At 40.0% G+C, this 25541-nt stretch overlaps 1 protein-coding gene across 4 annotated transcripts in view; it reads left to right on the top strand.

Moving 5' to 3' along the window:
* The window catches only part of chchd3a (coiled-coil-helix-coiled-coil-helix domain containing 3a), a 110513-nt gene that overhangs the window by 65319 nt on the left and 19653 nt on the right, over positions 1-25541 (top strand). For all 4 annotated transcript variants that reach the window (XM_050036535.1, XM_050036534.1, XM_050036533.1 and 1 more), the window contains 2 exons: positions 737-820; positions 16224-16294. In XM_050036535.1, coding sequence (XP_049892492.1) covers positions 737-820; positions 16224-16294 — 155 coding nt within the window. The remainder of the gene's footprint in view (positions 1-736; positions 821-16223; positions 16295-25541) is intronic.

Here is a 25541-nt window from a genome sequence, read left to right as displayed (position 1 = left end):
TTTCCATTTGAGTCACTGGCCCTCTCTCCCAATGTGAAGATCTGCTTTTTCCTCTGTGGGAGCTGATACATCCAGGTCTTATCAGTTCTGTATATCAGCCAGAGAGTCAGCTGTACGTTTAGTGAAGGTCACAGTAGAGGGGAGGACAGTGGAGATTGGTAGTGCCGGGTAAATATATACGCCAGACCATGGTGCTCGTTCTCACTGAGAACTGATGTTATCCTCTTGGCCTGATAGTGGCTTGGCTGAAGATTGAACACAAGAGGACAAAGAAGCACATACAATACACGCCAAGGCATCATCAGTCTCACACACACAGACACAAAGGTGTAATTTCCACACGTTAAGCAACATGTGCACATATTCCCCTACATGTAAAACTTGTCAATATGTCTCTGGTGTATGTTTACGCTGGCAGGCTCAGCACACACACCATGAAACATTATATTAAAAAGATCTTTCACAAAGTGTTTCTGCCTATAAACCTAAGGTCTGTGTTTGTGTTGTGCCTTCTTTATACACACTTGTCTCATTATTGGCCTCTCTCATGTGTGTGTGTGTACATGTGTATGTGTGCATTTTGTGATCGGTTTGATAAAATTGGCAACGCTCCACTGAGCACATAAGTGATGGTTTTTCTTCTCTTCTCTTTGTGAATGTGTGTATGCTGCATGTGGGGCACGTGTATGTATGTGTGTCTGTGTATGTGTGTGTGTTTTCATTTGTGTGTGTCTAGGCCAAGCAGCTGGCGGCCAGAGAAGCAGACCTAAACAAGCAGGATGCTTTCTACAGAGAGCAGGTGGCCCGGCTGGAGGAGAGGGTAAGAAACAGTTTGCACCCTCTGAGAAATGCCTCTGCATGGATAGAGGTTATATTAAAGGGATAGTTTGGATTTTTGAAGTGAGTCTGTATAGGGTATTCATCAGTAGTCAGTATTTTAACTACAGGAGATGATGGTCAGTGCGAGTTTGGAGAAGCAGACAGGAATACCGCCAAAGAAGCTAAGCAATGTACTGCTGTTAATGGGGGTAGCAGCAAAAGTGTACACTTTATTTAGAATATTTTCACCATTTTCCCTTGCCGCCATGCAACCCTTTATAACTGGGAACTAAACTGAAAGAGACACTTATCTATTCTCTCTTCAAAGCCAGACAACATTGACAAAAACAGCAATTTTAGAAGAACACAAGAAGCACAACACGAGCTGCTGGTCTACTGCTGCCTCGGTCAGTTAGTTAGTTTATGTAATTGTGTGACTTTGGTGTTTTAAAGGGTTAGGATTCACCAAGGTCACACTGTTAAGGAGAAGGAGGTTCAGAAGGAGAGGTTAACTATCATGGGCATCGGTCAGAATGTATCAGCCGTGAAACTCTCTTCGCAGACAAAGGTTTATTTTCCAAAACTCAAATTGCAGTTAAACATGAAAGGGGGAGCAAACACACATGGGTTGTGAATCAGCACTGCCGCACCTGGGGCACGCTGAATATCATCTACTGTCTATAATACACTGATTATGGATAAGTACCTCATACAAGAACACTTAAAAAAAAAATCCAAACTACCCCTTTAATGTAACTCACAAAACTAGGCTCTTCAAGTTACTACAGAAATGAAGTGCTGATATCAGAATCATCATGGTGTCACTGTTAATCAGTATTACTTTTACATCCCTTCATTAACCTCTATCCTTAGCCAAAGTTGTAGAAACACTGAATGGACTTTTTAAATCTTTTAAATTCTTTCCTCAGATTTCTGGAGTAGTAAATCAAACTTTGTCCCTCATAACAAGGAGATGATTGCAATATTGGTGAACGCAAAAACCAAGACATTTTTAAAAGCCAGAAACCAGCTGATAACATCGGCAGGGCCTGGCGAGTGTAGAGCTTTACACACCGTGCATGTTTATCTGTTTATGGAAATTGGTTTTATCCTGTACACATAACTACAAAAGTGATATATCACAGATAAATAATAGAGTACAGCCAAACCAAAGCATAACAAATGAGAATATCCCAAGGTGGAGGGCACAGTTTTCAAAGGTGAAGCGATTTTCCGTTTTACAACAGAAGACAAAGTAAAAACTAAATGCTGCATTATACAGTCACCAAGCAGGATGACATCATTGCTATTTTCATGAACATACATCATGCATTGCGGCTCTAGTTTTTGCCTGGGGAAAAGTTTTCATAACATTCCTCCTCTATTAATGTGTAATGCCCTCACTGATGCACAGCAGTACACACAGAAACACTCGTACCGGTGTTCACATAAACAAGCGTACACAGATTCATGCACACAGTTGAGCTGGTGTACACAGTGGGCTCGGTCACCACTGGGCTCAGACAAAGTACAGGCACATTTACTCTTTTTCTTCATCCCTCTGCCCCACTGTTTTTGTTATCATCCCTCAACTTTTCATCCCTCTGCCCCACTGTTTTTGTTATCATCCCTCAACTTTAACTCTGCACGCTTCCCCTTGGTGTGCGTCACTCTCTTTCTTGTTCTCTGCCTCTCCGTAATTGTCCCTCTGCTGCTCTTTTGCTCTCCAGCCCTCGCTTTTTCTATTAATTTCCACCCTCCATACCTGCGCCTGAAGGATAAAGGGTTACATCTCATTCATCCCTGTGTGTGTCCTCCTGTCCCTGAAAATGACACTACCCGGACGGTCCTTCTCAAACCAGTGTCCTATGGAGGGGGACAAGGGTCAGCCGCCGTGCCTCAAATTACAGCTCCATGCTGGTCCCGGAGAGAAATGCCTGCAAGACAGGCAACCAGGGTCAAATGCCCTGTTAAAGTGTGCTTAAAAAGGACGCCCTCACGCTGCTCTCAAATCATAAGTGTATCTCTGGAAGGATACAACGCCCAATTTAATGTGCTTAAAATGACGCCTTCATGCTGGGAAGGAGTTTTCTCCCCTTTGGAGGGTGCAAAATGTCAAATTATCTCTATAGTGGAAAGAAAATGGAAACTTCACACCGTTGTGAAGCAGGATATGTACTGAGGAAGAGCATTCACATATTCTTGTTCTGAGTAGCTCAGGGGCCACGTTGTCCTCTAAAAGACCTCAGTGTCAAAAGATTTTGTCTTTATCCCAGTGGTTTTAATGTGATTTCTTAGTGAGAAGATTGTGTCTTATGTTGTGCATGCTTACCCGTGCATGTACACTCATTATTATCATAGAAATTGCTCTAAATATACATTACTTTTTTGCCATATTTTAATGTTTTTCTTAAGTGAATAAGCAAGCAGCACAATTATAATTCACTAGACAAAAAGAGATGACTGTAACATGGTATATGGTGTTGGGATGGGTACTTTTAAAACACACTCCACTGCAGATTACTGAGTACATGCTCTAAAATGTAATTTCTAACATATTCCATTAGATTACTCAAACTGAATAACATATTCTAGATACTTTAGATTACTTTTGGAAAACTGCAGAATCATCTTGCTGAGCTGATTTGTCTGGGTCATATAAGCTAAAGAGCTGTGCGCTCAACTGGAAATGTAACCACCAAAGGTTGAGTACTCTTCTTAACAGAAAATACGTTTTATATTGTGATATTTACTGGAAATGACAAACATTGTAGCCACAGCAAGTAGGTTGTTATTAGTGATGGACATTTACCAGAAAATTTCAGCTCCCTGTTGATCTCCCTTCAGCCAGCTGCTGCCTTATTTAGGTTTTTGTAGTTAAACGAAGAGCTGTTGTGTAAATAACTTTGCATTTCAATTTCATAAATCAGCTGTTCCTCGTACATTGCAGAGCTTCCAAAGCAAGAGATGGGAATAAAAGAATGAATGAATGTCTTTATTTGATAGGGCAACTATAGTGTGAAAGGGGGACAAAGAGAGGGGGAATGACATGCATCAAATTGCCGTGGGATGGAGTTGAACCCGCAGCTGCTGCGGCAAGGACACAGCTTTTGTACATGGGGCACCTGCTCTACCAGGCTAGCTAGTTGGCGCCCTCGAATACTGCCAATTTAAACTGTATCTGTAACAGAATAGAGTTACTCATATTTTGTATTTTAAGTATATAATGCAGTTACTTATATTCACAACCCAGTCTGTATAATCAAACATGGATAAAAAAGTGTGTATGGTGTACAGGGAAAGTAACTGAACCCACAGATGGGCAATCCAGGCACTACAAATATATGTTAAAGAGGTAGGAAATATTGAAAAGCCTTTATAATGGTGGTTAAATCAATAAAACAGGTTTCAACCACTGTAGGTCTTCATCAGGGTGTTTATAAACACACAACAAGGGTGTGGCCTTACCTATATAGCAGCAGCAACCATTAGGAAACAGTCACATGACCCAGTTAATAACATTGCAAGTGAAACAAATTAATAGTAATGAAAACACAAAATACCATGATTTATTTTCTGTGTAATCTCATCTCGTGTTATTTTGTTTCACACCCTTGCTGGAGTGCCCAGATTGCCATCCTGTGTATGCTATAATAATTCACTGTTGTATAATCACGCTTGTTTAATATTCTTAGCGTGGATTTGATAGTTACCATTAAACAGAAGACAATTCTGCCTTTGGGTCATAAAGCTTGCAAATTTTCCTTCCTCCACTGAGGATGAATTCTTCAGCCAAGCCGGTGGATACTGGACTTGCGTCAGTAATTGGAAGTGCATTGGTCTGCACAATTTTGGTTGGGTAGTGGAGAGAAGAGGACACCATTTGCTGACATCAAGGGAGGGTGTGAATTAAGTAATGGATCATTTGCAGAGGAAACGACGACCTGTTTTTACTCCCAACTGTCATTAGCAGGATGCAGGCTTAAAAAAAGACCTAAAGATGTTGAAATAATATGAGACGTAGGCGTGCTCTCATGTTGCACTTGAACCTCACAGATCCAGCCAAGCTTCTTTCACAATTTCTCAGCTCGTGTTGCCTTATTACATCTTTGTAGCTCTACTACGTCATCCTGTATAGGAGCAAATGTGATTGCTGATTGTGGAAACGATGAGTCCCAACTAACACAGGCATTATCGACTCTGGGCACTGACCATCCATCAGCCATGCTGGCCTCTGGTCAATATTCCTCAGATCAAAGTGCCAACAAATCACCTTCACACCCCAGAGAGAGATAGAAGATTGAGAGAGAAAGACAAGGACGGAGATGCGGTATTGAAGACAGAGGCTAAAGGGGGAAAGGAGAAACTAGAAATTCAACACAAGAAAAGAGAAAAAAAGACAGGACAGCTGGAGACAAACTGGAATTAAAGAGATTCTTCCTGACACAAGGAATTATGATAAAGTGACATTTGTGAGTGAGTGAGGGTGAGAACAAGAAAAAGACAAAAGTAAAAGAAAGAGACAGAAGGTGTAAAAAAGATAAAATGTCACCGAATGATAAAGAACAAGAGAGTAAAATAAAAGGTTGAAAGAGCGCTACTGAATAGTAAAAAAAAAAGAAGAAGGTGAGTGTGAGAAACTGGGAATGTCAAATGCAGGAAAGGTCTGTTAATATGAACAGTGCGTACGCTGCTTTATTTATTGATTTATGCACATGAATTAAATGACAAATTATTATTTCCAAAGCACTTTGACCTCAAAATTTGAACACAAACCCCAATAATTCAATTAAAAATTTTTATCAAGATTTATGGCCTGTGGAGAAAAAAACGCGACAGAAGTGGCGACCATGTGTGCGTTTTGATGTGTGTGTGTGTATCGCATGATGGCGTGTGATCCTGTGTGTAACTGAGGATCAATGGTGGGCATATTGCATGTTGTCTTACTGTGCAGCAAGCGGCTTGGGTCTCCATAGGGGGTGCAGTTTGTTTGGACTGTGTTAATAACGCTCCTTTTTCATGTTCTGGCCACAGTGCCCTGTCTGGCACTCTCAGGCTCTGCTCGCTCCCTGTTCTCTTCTCCCAACGTCAGCCCGGCACTATTCCAAACAAAAAAATCATCATTATTGCCATGTTGTGTTCCTGTGTACTCACTGTAACTCCCCCTGGTTAATAGGGACCACTCTAGATGAAGGAGCTCAGTACATATAGACAGAGAGCAAATTTACAGGAGGATACAGATACAGACAGACAGCTAAACAAAGATAAGCAATCATGATGTATTGTAGCTCACATTAAAGTAGACATAAAACAGCTGGAAAATAAATATGCACCCTCCATATCCAGGTAAAAATTGGAACTCTGTTCTGTATATGAAATGTTTTCGTCATGGCAGTGCATTTTCTCAATTAATGATTAATTATGGTCTATAAAATGGTGTTAAAGAATATTGGTCAGTGTTTCCCAAAGCCCAAGATGTTGTCCTCAAATGTCTTGTTTTGTCCACAACCCAAATATAGACAGAATATTGAGTTCACTGTTATAGGGGAATAAACAAATCAGAACATATGAATTTCAGTATCCATTGAAGATGCTGGAATCAGAGAATTTTTACTTTTTTCCCCAGAAAACCACTCAAACGGGTTAAATATTACACATTAGCTGGCGTCTAATTTAATAGTTCAATAGTAATAGTTTAATAGTTTACAATAATTTTATGAATCGTTGCAACTCTAGAATACTAAACCATACTTCAAATACCGTATGACTAATAAAAGTTTATCTATTTACAAAGATGAGTTATGTTTTTCTTTTGAAGAAGTATGTGTGCAGTACATGCAGTCTGCTTAGACTAAGACAAGAAAAACTACCAAAATTTTATTTGGTTCCAGCCCTTCAAATGTGAGAACTCCTTCTTTAGTTGTCTTTAAAGCAATGTAAATTGAATATCTTTAGGCTGTAGACTGTTGGTTGGACAACATAAGATGTTTAAGATGCTACTTTGGGCTCTGGGAAATTATTCGGGGCACTTTTTCCTATTTTCTGTCTCAGGCTGGCAGGATATCAGATTTTTTTATTTTTTTTTCCATCAAAATCCATTCATAACTTTTTGAGTTATTTTGCAGACAAACAGACCAACGCTGGCGAAAACATAACCTCCTTGGCGGAGGTAATAACAGGGGATGGCAAATAGGGTGTCCGCCCCATGTAGGCTGAGTCCTTTCTAGTAGCCTGGGGTCAATTCCAACCTGCAGCCCCTTACTGCATGTCATCCCCACTTTCCTGTCACACTCTAACTGCACTGTAATAAAGGCAATAAAAGCCCAAAAAATAATCTCTAAAAACAATTACAGATTAATCAATAATGAAAATGGTCAGTTGCAGCTCCGTTATGCATGTTTGAATACAGTGACATGATTGGGCTTGGTTGAGTTTGTGCACATGATTTGTTCTGAGACATCACATGAATCATTAGATATTCGCGAGTGATGCGTGTGAGAAGAAACTGTGTCGCACTCAGGTTACACAGTCTGGCAAGGATGTGGCGATACGATGAGTGTCAGGATACAGGGGTTATAATGCAGTATACTGCCATATATTATGATACAGTAAACTAGGTGATATATTTTAGTTTTAGAAATCTAATTTTAGGAAAACTGTCATGGGATAAAGAACACACCACGATATGCATAACTAGGCTTTTTCTGCAGTCAGAACTGGGATCTGTATTTCTGTTTATCACACAAGTTCAAATGGTGATCTCTTAGTAAACTCTTAAACTTGTGCAACTTTAAGGAATATATGGAAAAATATGCAGCCCCAGAATCAAACATGATATTGCTGACCAGTTTCAAATGATGGTCGTACTGGGGAGCAGTAAATAAGGCTTTAGTTCCTTTAACCAGTCTGTGCACGCTGTAACTATCAAAGCCCAACGCTGTGCTTCTTTTTGGTTGCAACCCCTCCATTTTGCCAGTGACAGCGCACCAAATTTGTTTTCACTCGGACTACACTGCTAGCTTAATATTATCTCCCATCACGCTCCTCACCCTCCATCCCTTTACCTCAGGATTCCCCCAGCATCTTGCACACCAGCAGAAAGAGGCGCCAAAAGAGAGAGAGAATATAAGTCTGATATATATTACACGTCTGTTCCAATCCAACATGGCCATTCATCAGAGAAGCTTCCAGTGACAGGCCATCACCAGGCTCCCAGGCAGCTCAGCCTGCTGCCTGCGCTGCTGCCGCTCATTGGGGCCACAGCTACCAAATAGCCCCTGAAAACAATATCTATATATTTATTACATTTTCACTCAATACCTGCCCTGCTGTAAAACAATCTCATATTTAACAATCAACTTGCCCATGTTTTTTTTTTTTTTTCTTTTTTTTTCCAGCCATGTCTCTTTCCAGCCCTCCCTCCTCGCCACATCTGTCTCTCTCTTCTTTTTCAGATTTCTTTTCTTTTTTTTGAGTGGTCTTTCTATCTCCGTGCCTCAATTTCTTTTTTCAACAAAGGATTTTTCCTCTCTTTTTTTCTATCTTTCTTTTCGCCTTGTATATCGATGAAATTGGATTTTTCTGCTCTCCCATGGAGGACAATCACTGCAGCAATTGCCATCTCATAGCAAAGTTCCACAGCAGTGTGAGAGGAAGAAATACAGAGGAAAGAGCATTAAAAAACAGTAATAGCTTCCATCTCTATCTCTGTCTCTGTCTCTGACTTGGTGTCTTCATCTCTCCCTCGGTCTGTCATTTCTCTACCCTTCTCCCTTTCAGCCTTTTGCCCTCCATCTCTTTCTCTAGACACTGGAGCTCAAATTTTAAGCACATTTTGCTTGTGTGTTTGCTAAAAAATCACAAATTAGAACAGAAATTTCTTGTTGTGATGCTGTGTTGTCTTAGTAAAGATGTTTTAGAAAGACTCTTTCACCATGAAGCGATCAATGTAGTTTCCCTGGCTCTGCTAGTTGTATATCCGGAGACACGGTAATCCAGAGTGAAGACATGACAGTGTGCTGCAGTGTCGAATTATTGTGTCTGAGACTGTTTGCTGTTATAGCCGCATGATGGGATTCACAGGGATTTAACAGGAACTCTTTTCAAGGAATGGTGATTTCACAACAACAGAGTGGCACTTTCGTTTATGTAAAAAAAATAAAATAAATCCTACAGTAGTAACGCTCCACAGGCCAAAATAATAATGCTGAGATACAACTTTTAAAATGTCAGTTCATAGGGCTCCGTTTTTCTTAAAATTGTGTCACAGAGATGTTGAATTAACTCATAGGAAGTTTCTAGGTCATAGTTATTGGTGATATTTTGTTAAAGAGCATTTTAATGAAAAGTGATGATATTTTTCTGTCCTTCTCACATAAAAATGAGGGTGGGACACATCAGAATAAGATTTATTATCAAGTAGGTTTTCATTTACAAGGTATTTGTCTTGGTGTTTGGTGCACACAATAAAAATGTGAAGAGGACATAAAAATAAATTCAAAGTACTGAAACAGGCAAGAGCATAAATATTGAAAAGAAAATTCACCAAAAAAAGAGAAAAATTCTAAATATTAATACATAAATATGTACAATATAGTTGTTTCAAGAATGAAAAAGCTGTTCAGTTATTTATAGGATGTGCAGAAATATTGAAATGCAAAAGTTCATAGGACAGCAAATTTTGACTTTGCTGAAACTTAAGGGATATTTTGACATTTTAGAAATATGGGAGTTAAATTAAAAAAGATTGAGACCACTCTAATGGCTGTACATTAAGCATGATACTGCAACCAGCAGCTTAGATAGTATAAACACTGGAAACGGGGAAACTGCGAGGCTAGCTGTGTCTAAAACAAAATTTGTGAGGTTGCCAGGCAACCAGCAGGAAGCAACTGAACTTGGCCAAGAAAAAGTTCGGCATATAATTCCCCATCGTTTTTTTGTATAAGTTATCCCCTTGAGTTTGACCGCCGGACATTTGAATGTATTTCCCATTTAATGGTTGGCATTTTGGTCGTCGCCATCTTAGATTTTTGGAGCCAGAAGTAGCCATATCTGGATGAGAGGGTGGAGCCAACCTTAGCGCGAGCCGCTAGCTTGGTTAGAATGGTGCATTTACAGCCGTGGTTAACTTTGATAATACTAATGCTAATTTTTGCTTGCGGAAAACAGGCTAAAACCTTTAAAAGAAATTTTACGAATGGGAAAACTGATCATCGAACTCTGAACAAGACCTTTTTTTAGGCGACCAAATAGTTACAATTAACTTTCATTCTGAAAACACACTGAAATTGTGATAGCTATGGCTAAAGCTATACTCTGTGAATGTGAGGTTACATCCTGGTTACATCACCTAAGCAGCGTTGTCACTGTGGTAGCGACTTGTCAATGGATGGCACCCACGTATCAGACAAAGCGGCTATGTCTTTAATTATGCATGACTTTAAGCTTTAATAAGGTTTAAACAGATAAGTTAAATAAATATTACCCCCCTCAACACACACACACAACAGGAAACAGGGAAATTGGCGGCGTTTTTTGTATCAGGCTGTACTCGTGTATTTCTGCTGTAATTTGTTTTGTTTTTTTCTACATAGCGATGGGAAAATTCCCCTTGTGTTCTTCCTGAACACATGATTAGAGGTGATGTTTGGCAGATTTAGTTACCTTTGGCTAAAAATGTGTAAGAAGGATAGGAACAATAACAGTTTACCAGCCTCTTTGCTCTCCTTATGAGTAAGTTGCACTGAGTCACACAACAGAAGTCTCATTTTCTCCAGCTCTGCTGAATGGTAATGTTGGCCATGGTGGGGTTTCTCCCCATTTCAGCCTTCCTGCTCAGCAGCAGATAAGAGAAAGAAGCCATCAGTACAGGGAGTTATTTGTTTTATTCATTAAAAATTGGAGGCTTTTTCTCTAAATTGAGCCGGAGCCTGTATTGGGCTGCAGCTTCTATCTTCTCCATATCGCTGCAGTGCATTAGCAGTAATGACTTAATTTGTCTGTGACACCCCCCACCAGCATTTTGTTTGGCTCCAGATGAGCTAAAAACCCAGTGGAAAGCAAATAGAGTAAATAGGATGAAAATAAACAGAAAACACAGTTTTAGAGGTAGATTGCACATACACAGGGTTTACACAGGCGACAGCTCTGGTAGCTACGCAACACTATTCATCCAGTGACAAAGAATTGCTCAGCAGCAATCAAAACACATCTTTCTGCGAGACTTAAAACAAGGTTGTGTTTCGCAGCTCCTAAAAAGATTTTATTTTGGCCTGGGGGAGTACTGTTTTCAAGCAAAGTGAGCGTAGTCGCTCCTCTGTGGGCTAACAAAAGGTCAGGGCTACTCTTTAAATCAGTCGAGGCAGCAGCAGGAAATCACAATTTGACACCACTCAGTAATCACACAAATTACACTCTTCTCTTCTCTTTTTCCCCCGTGAGTGTCACTGTTTATATCTCGCCACCAGGATATGTGTAGATGCTTTTGGCAGCATGTCCGCGCATGTACTCATGCTGCGCGTTAATGCCGTGTGCGTGTAGGTGTCAGCATGAGCATTGTTTGTGTGTGTGTATTATAAGTGGTCCTGCAATCATCGTGACACATGGCCTTTTGTCCTCCCAGGTGGATTAGTGTGCTGATTAGTGCCAGCTCCGCCATTTAGGCAGGTATTATTACCTTATACTTAGTATTCCAGACAGAGACCCAAATCCGGCTCTTTCTGACTCTCTTTCTCTTCCAATGGCTCAATCTCGGCACCCAGGAGAAGTCTTATTCTTGCCTCTTTAGCAGCCTCAAAAATCTCTTTTTAGTCTTTTTATCTGTGAATAAGCTTTTCTTTTAAATCCTTTTCCTTGGCTCTTGACAGTTTCTTTGTCTACACTGAAAACCACTTGATTCAAGGCCAAGAGGGCATAGATACAACAGGAGCTTACAAGTTAACTCTTAAACTTTGGGCAGACTTCTTTATTGTGTTGTACATACAAGCTAATGTCTGCCTGAGGGACAGCTGCACTGGGTCGGACGAGTACGCAGACCACTTTATTTTTTTCCACGTTATGCTTCAAATCCACCCCTGAACATATATCTTGGATGTGTGAGGAGGGTTTTCTTGGAGTTCATGACTTAATTTGTACTCATGGGACCCTGCAAAGGCATAAATCATCCCCAATCAATTAAATTTGACATACGTGGAATTGAGACATTGAGCAGACTTTATCTAATACATTTGATGAGTCATATCAATTCATGAATATGTAAATAAAACAGTTCTTTGTATCAGTTTAATCCGTACACTGTCTATGATGTATACACCAAAGACATCATCTACAAAAAGAGACCAGTCTGCATATTGATGTTTTAAATTATGTCTAACTCTACAGAGTGTGCAAAAGTGAAGGACTTGAATCCATTGCAAACCCTCAGTGTCCGTCCAAATGAAGAGGACTCAAATCTATATCAGACCTTTTGTCAGTGTTGTCATGTCCCATCTTCTTTTAGCTCTACAACACATGACTATTGATCTTTTCAGCAGCGCAGTTCATTCCTATTGATCTTTTCCGAACTATGATGAATGTCTTCCATGCCGGAAGGTTAAGTCGGGGCAGATGGGACCACGAGGCGTGCATTTGTCATATTTCTAGTGTATCTGTAATTTATGCAAGATGATTCAAGTGTCTGGTTTCCAGAGAATGTAATGTTGATGGGTCGGCTGGTCGCTGAGTCTGCGTGCTTTTTGCATGACAAGTTCTTGGCCTGAGGTTATTTTTGAGGCCTGAGTTTGAGGAATACAACCCCAAATAACCCTTTGTTTATCAATTACTCACCCCAGGTTAAGTTGAATTAATGAATAAAACTTTGTTTTTAGTTTAGTTTATTTCAATCATATTCCAACTTATAAAAGTCAAATATACTGATAGATACACAATACATAAACATTAAGTTTATGCTTTTTTTTTTAAGCTAAAACAGGACTGAAAAGGTGTTTGCTGAAGCCTTAGTTTGTTACACCTATCCTTTCAATGTTCATTGTTTTTGTCAGCTGCCCTTAAATTATGCAGAGCAATGAGAAACAGACAGAAACTGAATATATATACATTATATAGGCCTATCGTCTGCTCAAATATCCCAAACACATTTCATGTCCACTTTGGTGTTCATACTTCAGTTTAATATTTGTCAATCATCTTGTCTTAAAATATTTTTTTTAAATCTATGATGTGTATTACATACTTTCATTTTTGTTTCTAACCTATTCCATAATTTTACATCTTTGTTTTACATTTGCTCTGTTCTTTGTTTTCGTGAACATACGTGTTCCTCTCAGTTCGTACTGATACAGTCTGGCAACACATTATTGTTTGCGTTGTAAATCAGTGATGCTGTTTTAAAATCTACAAGTTTGCTAAATTTGAGTGCCTGAGTATTTATGAATAATTTATTCGTCAGTTCCCAATAATCAGCTCTGTTTATAATTCTGATGGCTCTCCTCTGAACACTCATTCAGTAAACAAAGGATTCCAAACGCAGAGAAAATTCTCGATGAATTGAAGTGCTTAAGAACAGCAAAACTATATCAGAACATCCATTTACAAACCCTACACAACTCATGCAGTATAATCCAAGCTCAGACAACCCTTTCTGCCGGGGAACTGAACAGAAAGTGAAACTTGGAAGACTTTTCCCCTCACATGACCATTTGTATATCAATTACTCATCCTGTGTTGTGTTGAATTTGTGATATAAACTTTGTTTTTCTTGCCTCTACGTTGAACGAAGAATCCAAAAACTACAATATAATCCAAGTCTCATTTATCCAGTCATATGCTCAGTACTTTGCAAACAGACAGCGCTTTCTGACTGGGAACTGATTTGAAGGTGAAATATGTCTATGCTCTCTTCAAAGCCAGACTCCATTGTGAAATCAGTCATTTTACTGCTGCACTAAAAGCCTTTTTCTTCTGAACGCATGATTTTTTTTGTGAAACCTGTGAAGATCTGCTCAAGGTTTTGGCTTCTCACAGTAATGGCACAAAAAACCCTAATCTGTCTGATATGTAAAGAAAATAATTACATGCTTTTGTGAGCTATGTAAAAGTATTACTATTATTAAAATGGAGTACTTCACAGGAAGTCATTGGCACTGGTGGACGTTGCCTGTTTCGCACCCACATCAAGCCTCGTACGGCTCTCAATCAAACCATCCATCACACTTTACAACCTCTCACCATTTGATCATAAATGTGCATAACAGCCGCCGAGGGCTGACAAAACAGATCTTCCCCGAGTAGTATAAATGGTGTGAGAGCTATGTTATATGGTCGTATTTGAGGAGGTAATTTGGGTTGAGGGGTCCTGCTGCGGGTTCATTTGCTATGGGTCACTGGGGGATTATGACTGGTGGTCTGCACGCTGTTGACTAGCGACCCTCTGACCTTACAGGATTGCTGCCTGTTATTACAGCAGTAGTTTTGTGAGAGGATAAGCACAAACGCACACATAAACACACAAATACCCATATTTCACACACTCACACAGAGAGGCAAGCATGCGTGGTGTGCAACCACACACACAAACTGAACAAAAAAGAAAAATGGCAGTATTTTTCACCGTTACAGTCTTCCAAGCATAAACTCTCCACTTACAATTAGTTGGGGAAATTAGTATTTAACACGTCAACGTTTTGTTCAAATTAACATATTTCCAGTGCAGCTATTTGCATGAATTTCAGACCAGACATTGGTATAAAGTCAATAAAACTACACAAATAATAAAATCATAACATTTCGGTCCATAACAAAAAATTATGTGCAATGAAGTGGAATGACACAGGAAAAAAGTATTCAACACACTACCTGAAATTTATTCAGTACTTGATGCCGAAGCCTTTGTTTGCAATAACAGTTTCAAGGTACTTGCTGTATGAATTTTGGGCCATTCTTTCACAAAGATGGAGAGGGGGGGGGGCACTGATGAATCTTCATCTTCAGTTCTTTCTACCAATGCTTAATTGGGTTTAAATCTGGTAATTCGGCTATTCCAAAACCTTTATTTTTCATCTTTGGAAGCAATTAACAGCTCCCTTTGGTTGTATGTTTTGGATTGTTGTCTTGCTGGAAGGTCCGCACATGTCTCATCCTCATCGTCCTGCTGGATGGCAGCAGATTCAGTTCATCCTCCATTCAATAATTTGCATTCTGCCAGTACCATGACAAGAAAAACAGCCCCATACCATAATGCTTCCACCTCCATCTTCACTGTAGGCGTGGTATTTTTAGGGTCACATGCAGAACCATTTCTTCTCCAAAACATGGCACATTGTATTGTTGCTGAAAAGTTCAATTTAGTCTTGTCTTACCACACTACCTTCTCCCAGTAGTCTACAGGCTTCTCTAAATGTTGTGCAGCAAACTTCAAACAAGCTGCAACACGCCTCTTCTTCATTGATGGAGTCTTCTGGGGTGATCTTGTATTACTTACCGTTCTCTCTTTGACGACTGTACCTGCTGCTTCCAAGTTTTTCTGGAGCTCTTTCTTTGGCTTGAGGTGCTTTCGAGGAGCTCCTGTGTTTCGTCGGTTAATAGTGTTGTGATGTCTCTTCCACCTACAGATAATAGCCCCAATGGTGCACATAAGAACATTGAGGAGTTGAGAAATCTGTTGGTAACCAGTTCCATTGGTATGTTGCGAAGGTCTTGGGAGAGTTCTTTGCGTCACCCCACTACGAAATGTTTCTTGTACAACAGTTTGGTAACAAATGACTTGTTTACTTGCATTCAGAGGTCTGTAACCTTTTTTCAGAGCGTGATAGTACTAACCTACCAACATGCACTGTCTCAGCTGATTCCAATTAGCACAAGTAGGAGAACTAATTAGTGGAATTAGCTGATTTAGTGCTTTTTCTACAGTGTGTTCAATATGTTTTTCCTGTGTCATGCCACTTTAATACACGTAACTTCTTGTATGAATTGAAATGTTAGGATTTCTCTATCCGTAATGCCTTTAATGAAAAAAAGTTGACATGTTGAATACTTACTCCCCCCACTGTGTATAAATTGCAGATCACAAAGTTAGCTTCCATGTTATGGACAATAGGCCCATCTGGTAATAGACCTGTGCCCTGAATATCCCTCTCCATAAAGTTTTAATGGAGTTTGAGTGATTGTAGTTGAGGCCGGGCCGCGTAGGCTCGGCTGCACAGTAGGTAGGACGATATCAGATCTGAACTGTTATGAGGCGTCACTTTGCTGAAATGTTTCCTTTTGCCTAAATAGCTTCAACCTGAAAGCAGGGATGATGTGAATAAATTGGATGGACTTTTTTTTTTATTTAAGAGATTACAATCACATTTTCATGCATTTATCTCACTCACTGGCTTTCCCTCTCTCCCTCTGTCTCTCTGCAGAGCGCTCAGTTCTACAAGGTCACCACGGAGAACTACCATAAAGCTGCCGACCAAGTGAACGCCAAGTTCAAGTGAGTTTAGAAGCAGTCAGTCCAAAGTAGATCAAAGGCTTTAACTCTCATACCAACAGTTGGAGGTTTAACCCATTCTTTACGTTTACCTCCAAAAATAGAACTTCCACTGTTGCTTTATTGTAGTTTAAAGCTTTTTTTTGTCATGCATAGTAGGTATTTATTTTATCATCTTGGTTAGGCTTTGTGTGTATTATCCAAAATTATGCATTCACTGAAGATTAGAAATCCGTGTGGACCAGTGAATACACTATTGAATTATTTTAGCCACATCCTAACCAACGTCTTTCAATCAGAATCACATTAGCTCGTCCCATTAGCGAATGTTGATGATGTGGTTCACTGATAAGCCTGATGACATGTTGCTGATGGCTGACAGGGCTTTTTCTTGTGCTCTTTTAATGTTTCAGTGTGAGAGGCTGAGTATAATTTATTCTGTAAGGCTTTATTATCAACAAGACCTGGGTCAAACAGGATTATCAAATAATTTGCAGTACTTTTATAACATGGATAGCATTTCTCACATCAAGACACAAAGTGTAAGATAACCTCTGTGCTGCAGAACAGAAGTCTACATTAGCTTTCAAATAGCTGTCACTCCTTTGCCCTCTTATACATTACAAAGTAATCCAAGAAATATTAGTATAAGTATTAGAATAAGATATTTGGCGTCTGTTTTTATCCAAAGTGCATTACATCACCATGAGTGCATGTGTAGTCCTCAATCTGATAGTGCTGTCCTCAGGGTGTCAGGGTGTCTGCAGGTCCTTTAAAAGTCTTAAAATGTTTTAGATTCAATTTTATAAACTAGATTAAAATATTTTAAATAGTACAAGATTTTAATTGCTCAGGTCTTCAATTCCGCAAACATTTTATCTAATTTCATTAACCATCTTTTATTTATTTTTGTCAAAATGGGTCAAGCTCTAATTTGTGAAAGTTCACATTTCCCATGTTACAAATCTTTAAACCTGTGACCTGAGGTTTAGACTGAAGTCACATGACTTTGACTTAGGTCACACTCGAAGCACTAATTTCATGATTTCAGACTTGACTTGACAAAATCATTTCTGAAATCATGAATTTAGTGTTTTGAGTCCGACTCAATTTGCAACTTGACCTTGACTTAAACACCAATTACTCGTGGCTTCACTTGAACTTGAGCCTTTTGACTTGAAAAAACTTCATTCCTTCCCTCAAGCCCAAAGATTAACAAGTATGTTTCTTTAAAAGAGCCCCCTGAAACACTTAATTTTCCTTAATTTCCTGAATCACCTAACGTTAATGCTGTTAATTCCCAGCAAGATGGCACTGAATCCCTCAAATCCACTTTGTTTAAACCCATCTGACACCAATCAAGTTGCAGAAGAGAACCATGAAGAGCTAACATTATGTTACTGAGAACCAGCTGGTAAAAATAATACCAAAGATAATTTTGTTTGCGTGCAAAAATGATGTGGTGGTCAATAAAAACATGAATTACAGTATGCAAAACATGAAAATTGAAAGTTACAGATGCTAACATGGTTTGAAGAGCACATTATGACTTGTTTGGGATTTTTTTTTTTTTAAAAAAGACTGTATTTTAAGCTGTTGCACTTTTCTGTATGCTGCTACTGCCACTGACACTACTGAGTTAATGTGTTTTTATTTATCTCTTTATAGCTCTTAGGTTATCATTTATTAGTATTTTTTTATTTTTTAATCATAGTACTGAGACCTGAGTACTGTATTTCGTTCCTTCATGTTCCTTCATGGTGTGAATGACAATAAAAGATCTATCTATCTATCTATCTATCTATCTATCTAAACTCAAAGATAAGGACTGACTTAGGTGACTTAGGACTCGTTTATCTTGAGTTGTGACTTGACTCAGAACTTGCCTGTCTTGACTTGAGGCTTGAGTGCAAAGACTTGAGACTTACTTGTGATTTGCAGAACAATGACTTGGTCCCACCTCTGCCTATGATTGAACCCAATACTCTGTTTTTACTTTACACTTTTTCTAACCTGTTTGCAAAGTGTAGATGACCCTAAATCACTCTAATAACCATGTTCTCTACATAAAACCTATTTCTGCACAAAACCACTGTCTACTTACCTGCAATTCTTGAATTAGAAAAGATTATTTGTCTTAAGTTTGATTAAAAATAGCTTGAAATTCTCTTAAAAACATTACATTTAAGTGTCTGATACCTGTGGACACCTTGTATGCTTTGCTATGCTCTAAAGACATGTTATAGACAAACCTTGCATTGAACAAAAGAAAAGTTACCTTATTAAAGTTACTAACAGAGGAACGTAATGTCATGGCTGTAGCACATATCCGACGCATATATGTAACACTAGAAGATGCAAAATCCCTCTCCATCCGTGTTCCATCTGTCTTCTTAATAGGAGTCCATTAGGCTCCATAGTAATGTAGGGAAAGTGGATGAGGAGCCGGCAGGAGGTGGGGCAAGAATGGGCACTGGCTCTGAGCTCTCCTCCAGGGAGGCTAGGCTAATTGTGTTAGCTTGTCATTAGCCAGCGCTAACACCGGGATCATTGTCTCCCTCAGAAATGCTGGAAACTGATTAGCCTAGCCCACCGGGGGTTTAGCGCTAGACTTGTGGAAGCTGGAGCTGAGACTTCCCAAATCACATTAAAGAAGGGGGAAAAAACCCACTGGAATAACATTAGTGCCAAATGACAGTGCTAACTGCAAGCGAACACTGGGCTAACGTACGGGTAGTCATGTGACACGGGCCTTTGCATGAAGAGCAGTGATTGGCTGATTGGATTACAGGAGGAGCATTAGCAGGGTTGTGACTGGATTACAATTGGGGAAAGGTAGAGGAGGAGGAGGGGGGGTATCTGTGCGTGTCTGTGTGTGCTAATGAAATGGCGGGAAGGTCTGGTGTTACAAGACAGGGGCAGGGATGCATTGAGGGGATCAGAGCTGAGGGTTAATTGGATTTAACAGGGCGTGTTTGGCCCGTCTTTGTTTATGTGTGTGAGTTCACGTGTGACGCTGTATGTTTGTATTCACTCGTATGTTGCGCCTTTCCTCAAAGCTCCCTCTCTCTCTCTTATGACAGAGGCCCTACAGAGATAAGATGCTATCTGTGGCCTCTGCTGAATAATAACCGAAAATATTTTTTGTCTCACGCAGGCTTTTGATTTCCTCAAAGTTGAAAATGTCCCCCAGAGATAAAAAAGGGAAAAGAAAAGCCGGGGCCTTATCCATACTTGATAGAATTACCATTTGATATGTTAATGTGAGGATGTTATAAAGTGTGGGAGATGACATCTTTCTTATTAGAATGTCTTCATTTCCCCGCTCTCGCTCATGTCAGTGCCACTGTAAAGAGAGTGATAGTACTCCAGGGATTGATTAGTGTTAGGGCTGATATTAGGCTACGCTTTATTATAGTGGAGGAGAAGATGTGTGGGACCAGAGGAGGCTGCCTGTCAAGGGTTATAACATCTCTATGTGTGCTTTTGGAAGTTTTAATTAGGGGCTGTTGGGCGGTTTGTGTTTACCATATGATTTCGGTTCAGTTGGGAATTAGTGGGACGGAACGGTTATTACTTTGTGACATTCAGATCAGGGAAATCAGGTCTCCGGAGTGGATGGGAGGAATGTGTGTGTCATAGCTATATCAGCAGCTGCTCTTGTGTATGCTCTTTGGGCTGATGCTCCGTAATAGTCAACATGGGAAATTATTACTGTGATTTGGAACAGGATCGGGAGAACAAGTGCTTGGATCGGGACAAGACATTGTTGGTAGCAAAAGAATGATTCAGCTGAATTACACTGAGATAAAAAATTCTCCCCTGCTTCGGCCTGTTTAATGTTTCTCTGTTGTATCAGTAACAGGCTTGTCTTCTTGGGTGAGTTTGAAGGTATTCTATGCAGGATTTCCCTAAAAGACAATGTATTGGCTCAAACAAAAGTAATCCCTCTCAATCAATGCTTATGACCAGCTACAAGTGTGTGGCGTTTGATTTATCTGCAGAGCCTGCCCTCCGCCTATATTTTCCTGACCTTTTGTGGGGATGTTTATGGGTGTGAGGCCAGGTGAAAAAGCTCATTCCAAAACACAGACTGTTTAAAGTAACCCTGACGTCACCCATTTTTTGTGGACTTCGGTTTTGAAGCCTCAAGTTCAGCATTTTGGCCGTCACCATCTTGGTTTTTTGGAGCCAGAAGTGACCATATCTGAACGAGAGGGTTTAGCTGTGAATGAGAGAGGGGTTGATCTGAGTCACAGACTGTAGCAACGCCTCGAAAACACTCAAACAGCCCCGCCCTTAAATATGTAACTTTAAACCTTAATATTGTAAATGGGTGAGTAATATAAAAACTCACCCCCTGTACAGTTGTCATGAATGTTAAAATTAGCTTTAGAGACCGAACTGTTTTTTGTACCAGGCTGTGAACATGTTTATTGCTGCTGTAAAGTTCAGCATTTTAACATGGGGGTTTAATGGGGATTGACTCTGTTTTGGAGTCAGCCTCAAGTGGCCATTCAAGGAACTGCAGTTTTTGGCACTTCCAAGTTGGCTTCATTTTTCAACCACACAGGTTGCTGCTTGTTCCAAAACTAGAGTAAATCTGTGGTTGGCTGTCACTTTTACTTGCTCACTGATGATGACTGAAGGAAAGGATGGTGAGTGACAGGGAGTTTGCCAGTTTCCTATTGGATAGGTAGTAGCAGGTGGTTAGCTTAGTCAGCTTGCTAACGTATCTGCTTTTCCATTACAATAAATGTAATGTTCCAAAAAAACTGCTTGCAGTGTATGTAGCTTTAATATACGCCAATGTTTGACGATGTTTTGTTAGCTATATGGCATACAAGGCATGTAAGGAATTATGTTTGAATAGTCTTTGAATCTAACATGAATGAATAAGAGAAAAATAATGTGACCATGTGATTTAACATGTAGGGGCCATGAATCCCAAGGTTTCCATACATATGCTATGTCCCACTATTGCTTTTAACCCTTTGACAGCTGGAGAGACATCAGTATTCTTGTGCTGCATTCAAACACCTTTAGCAAGTATTTCGACTTTTGAAACCTGAGCAAATCAGATTGAATTCTTTCGAAAACATGCAAAAAAGGTCAATGAGCAACTTGGCAAAAAATGTCCTGCAAATTGCAAGAAAATTTCAAAACATGGCAAGAAAAAAAACTGAAAGAAAAAGAGAGAGGGGGGAATTATCTAAAAAATATATATATATAAAAAAAAAGGGAAAAAATGCCCAGAGAAATTTATAATTATTAAAATTATATTTTTAAAATTGTATTGGAGAGAAAAAAATAATCTTTACTTTTTGTTTTTTACTATTTTTCAAGATTTTTTTTTTTTTTTGATAAATTTCACTAATTTCTTGCTTATTTTTGGTTCATTTTGTGTAAAGTTGCTCATTGTGTTTTTCTTGTGTGCTTGAAAGGAATCAGGCCAATTTACTCCGGTTTTAAAAAGTGAAATTGTACTACATTTTTGAAATGAGCAATGTTTGTGTTATACTTTGTGGATGGTCATGAAAGTGTCATCATTCCCTGAAAACTCATGTAAAGGTTTTTAAATTTCTCCATGAAAATGTGTGGGAGCCTTGAGTATACTTTAAAGTTCATTTTGATATGTGATATAGGCAAGTAAACCATGCAGTTAACAAACAGGAGGTACAAATAGGCTTCAGCAGGTAGCCAGAGTGCATCTGTTCTGATCAGTACAGCGGTACAGTTTGGCTCCTTTTTCCTTGGCGATGTTGAAAGAAATAAATTAAAGTATGAGAGGTAGGTACTCAAGGGAGGGAAGGGTGTGTATGTGTGTGTGTGTGTGTGTGTGTGTGTGTGTGTGTGTGTGTGTGTGTGTGTGAGCGCGCACGCAGTATGAGATCATGTGTGTGTAGCTGTTTGCGTACGTGTGCAGTACAGCTGTTCCCTGCCGTTCTCCTGCAGTATTCCCGCCAGAGTTTTCTGAGAATGATGGAGCTCTCCCAACCGGAACGCCGCTGCATCACTGTGACCTCATTACATCCTCAACACACTAACACACACACACATATACACACATATGAAGACACAGACACATATCTGCATTCTTTCACAGATTGTCACAGCTATAGTTTTCAGAGATGGAGCAATACTAGACAAAACAAACATCTCATTTCTACACAGTGCTTGAAAAAACTTTGTGCCGTGACAAACTTTACAGTTTTATTGTTTCCCCCCACAAAATTATAGACACACGAACAATATCATCTGATGTGAGGATGATTAAATACTGCGCAAACTGCAAAAAGGCCCCTCTGGTGTCTGAAATTGTTGTCATGAATCATGAACCGCGGGGTCTCAACCTGCTCTCAGAGACTTTTAGTGTACATCTTCTCTTCTCATATATACGTGAATACACACAACATGTAACAGATAATGTAATCATACAGTACGTTAGACACACGCATACACACACAAGCAAAGCTTTTATTCACTTTCCCCCTGACACTGACTGCAGATAAGAGTTCCCAGTTGCCTGGGAAGGAGGCTATCTCTCCCTGCGCCTGATTTATATCCTGCCACCTTCACCACCAGTTGTTTATCCAAGTCTGATGCATTATCACACTGTCCAGCACTGAATGTGTGACCTTTACTGCACCCCATGTATGTAAGAGTGCATATGTGTGCGAGCTTTTGTATGTGAGAATGAATGACTTAGAGCGAGCTCCACACATGTGGATATCTGCTTTGGAGTGTGTGCCCAGTGTCTCAGCGGGCTGCGGTGACCCGATTGGGCTTTAGTTTGAAATGCAAGCTGACAGGCATGGAGGAAAATGATCGATGTGAGATTATGCGAAGAGATGGAATGGGGAATGAAAGAACAGTGGCGTAGTCCTAAACCTCCTGTCAGCGCTAACCTTTGATGGGGCTTTGGGCGTCTTTGTTGAAGCTGGTCACCCTGTATTTGTCCAGGATCCCTGTGGAATTGAGACGGGACAGGGACGTCTTATATTGGTGAATGGGTGGGTCTGACAAGGCTGTGTAATACTGAAGGATTGAGACCATCATCTCTTACGTCTCCAGCTCCTCTCTCAGGTTTAAAAAACTTGGATTTCTCTCAGCTTTCAGCCTTGATGCTGACATTTGTGATAAGATCATAAAAAGTAGTGTATTTTCACGCTTTTGTGTTTGTGCCCCACAGTGCATGTGTGTGTCTAAGCCGAGCATTTTTCGGCTTCCCCCCTATATACAGTCGGCCATAGAGAATAAAATCTCATTTTAGTCTGTCACTTCACTGTCACTCCTCTCCTCCCTCAGGCTACACGCTCACTCCCTTTGTCTGTTGTTTATTTTTTTTTTAGCTCTTTTGAATAAATCTTTTTTTAATTTAATCCAGTTGACAATAACAGCAGCCGCAGTCCTCGCTTCGTCTCTCTGCGCGCACACACACACACACAAAGGTGGAATGAGGAGGCGGGGAGCAAAACTTGTTGAATGTAGTAAATGGCTGGTTGTTTTTCTTCATAACACTGGTGTGCTGTGCTGCGTCGGTCAAGAGACCACACCTGTCTGTCTTCTCCCCTGTACCATGTGGGGGAAAGTAGATACCACTCTTCCCACTTTCAGCCCTAAGACATAGGTCAGTTTGTGTTATTGTGTGACATAGGGTGCTTTCAGACCTAGAGTTGTCTTGCTTTGGTCTGAATCAGGGACTAATTTTGTCCCAAAGTTACCTAGAGTTGGTTCATGTTCTCACGGCAGCATTTACAAGCGGACCAGATCAAATGCTCATGTCATGCTCAGTGACCAGCTCTTGATTGGTCAGAATTTCCATGTGGGGAAAATCCAGGAAGTAAAGCAAACGTTGAAGAAGAGTACACTTGCAAGATAAATGTTACACTTTCTAAAGTCACAATGGAGGGACAACTACGCAGGTTGATTTTAGCGCTGCTCATCGTGGACTATATTGCTGTCATTGTTCATTTTAGTCAAACCATACAGTTTGAAAACGAGGCGCGGCTCCAACTAGAAAACAATGTTTTGATGCATTGGATGTGCTGAATGTGCATATTAAGGCAGTACAGGAGGAGGTGCACATTAATAATCCTCCAGGACTGTAACATGCTCATGTTTAACCCAAACGATGTGTCATGTGACTGCAGTTGGTTCAGATCCAGGTAAGAACACGTTCTCACCACAAACGAACCACACCAGAGTTCGTTTATAACCGGACTGAGACCACCTCTTTAAGAAGGTCTCAGTCTGGTTGTTTTGGTGCACACCTGAGTGCGATTGCTGTGTTCACACCTGCCCAAATGAACCGCACTTAGTGGGCAAATTAACCTGAGTTCAGCTGAACCAAAACAAACTGGGCAGGTGTTCAGATTTAGTAAATTCACCCAATAACACAAACAATAGATAGGTTTCACTTTCCATGATTTTCTCAGTGTATAAGATTGTCTGTTTGGGAAGTACTAAGCAGACGACTGGTTAATCAGACCTGGATTATACAGCACAGGTTGTGTGAGTTTGTAAAGTGATGTCCTGACATAGTTTTGCTGTTGTTAAATGTGACCGTGGGTGAAGTATTTCTTTAATGCATTGCACAATACTAGCAGAAAACTCCTCAGTAATTAAGTGGCTGCATGTTTTCAGTGCAGCATTTTTCAACACATTGATGACAAATTTTTTTTTTTTACAGCAAGAAAAGACTATGGTCAAATGTATCTACAGTAGTCACTTAAGTTTAAGACCTCATTTCTTCAATTTTCTACAAACCACTGCCTCTTTTCATGAAGGTTGTGGACACAAAATCGGGAAGCCCCGTGCAACCAAATGCAATCCTACACATGGCCGTGCAAAGAAGCATTGCAGGACTATTGCGTTGTGCATTCGTTTTATCTCACACTTTACTGGAGAGGATAAATACACTGGAGAATATCCAGCACGTTTCCCTGCAAAATCCACCCTGCTGCTATAAAATGTAAATAAGGTGTAGAGGCTTTCCATTTTCTTGGCAGCGCTCATGTTTGTTTAAGGCAATAATACTGATGTCCCAAAATTAATTAAGTAATGATTTATTGATGTTTAATTGCGCCGAGCGGCACTTTTAATTACCAAAAATGACAGTTTATTTAGCAGGAAAGTTATTGCAAAGTGCTCCAGTTGTAGTGGCAGAGGTGTTTTTCCTCTGGAGTGGTCGTCAGCCGAGGCAGGACAGACTGAGCGGCGCTTTGACCCCACTGTCAGGTGAGGGTGA

The sequence above is a fragment of the Epinephelus moara genome, chromosome 23 (assembly GCF_006386435.1).
Source record: "Epinephelus moara isolate mb chromosome 23, YSFRI_EMoa_1.0, whole genome shotgun sequence".
Taxonomy (NCBI): Eukaryota; Metazoa; Chordata; class Actinopteri; order Perciformes; family Serranidae; genus Epinephelus; species Epinephelus moara.
Note: the sequence above shows the minus strand (reverse complement) of the source record. Positions and strands in the feature narration are given on the sequence as shown.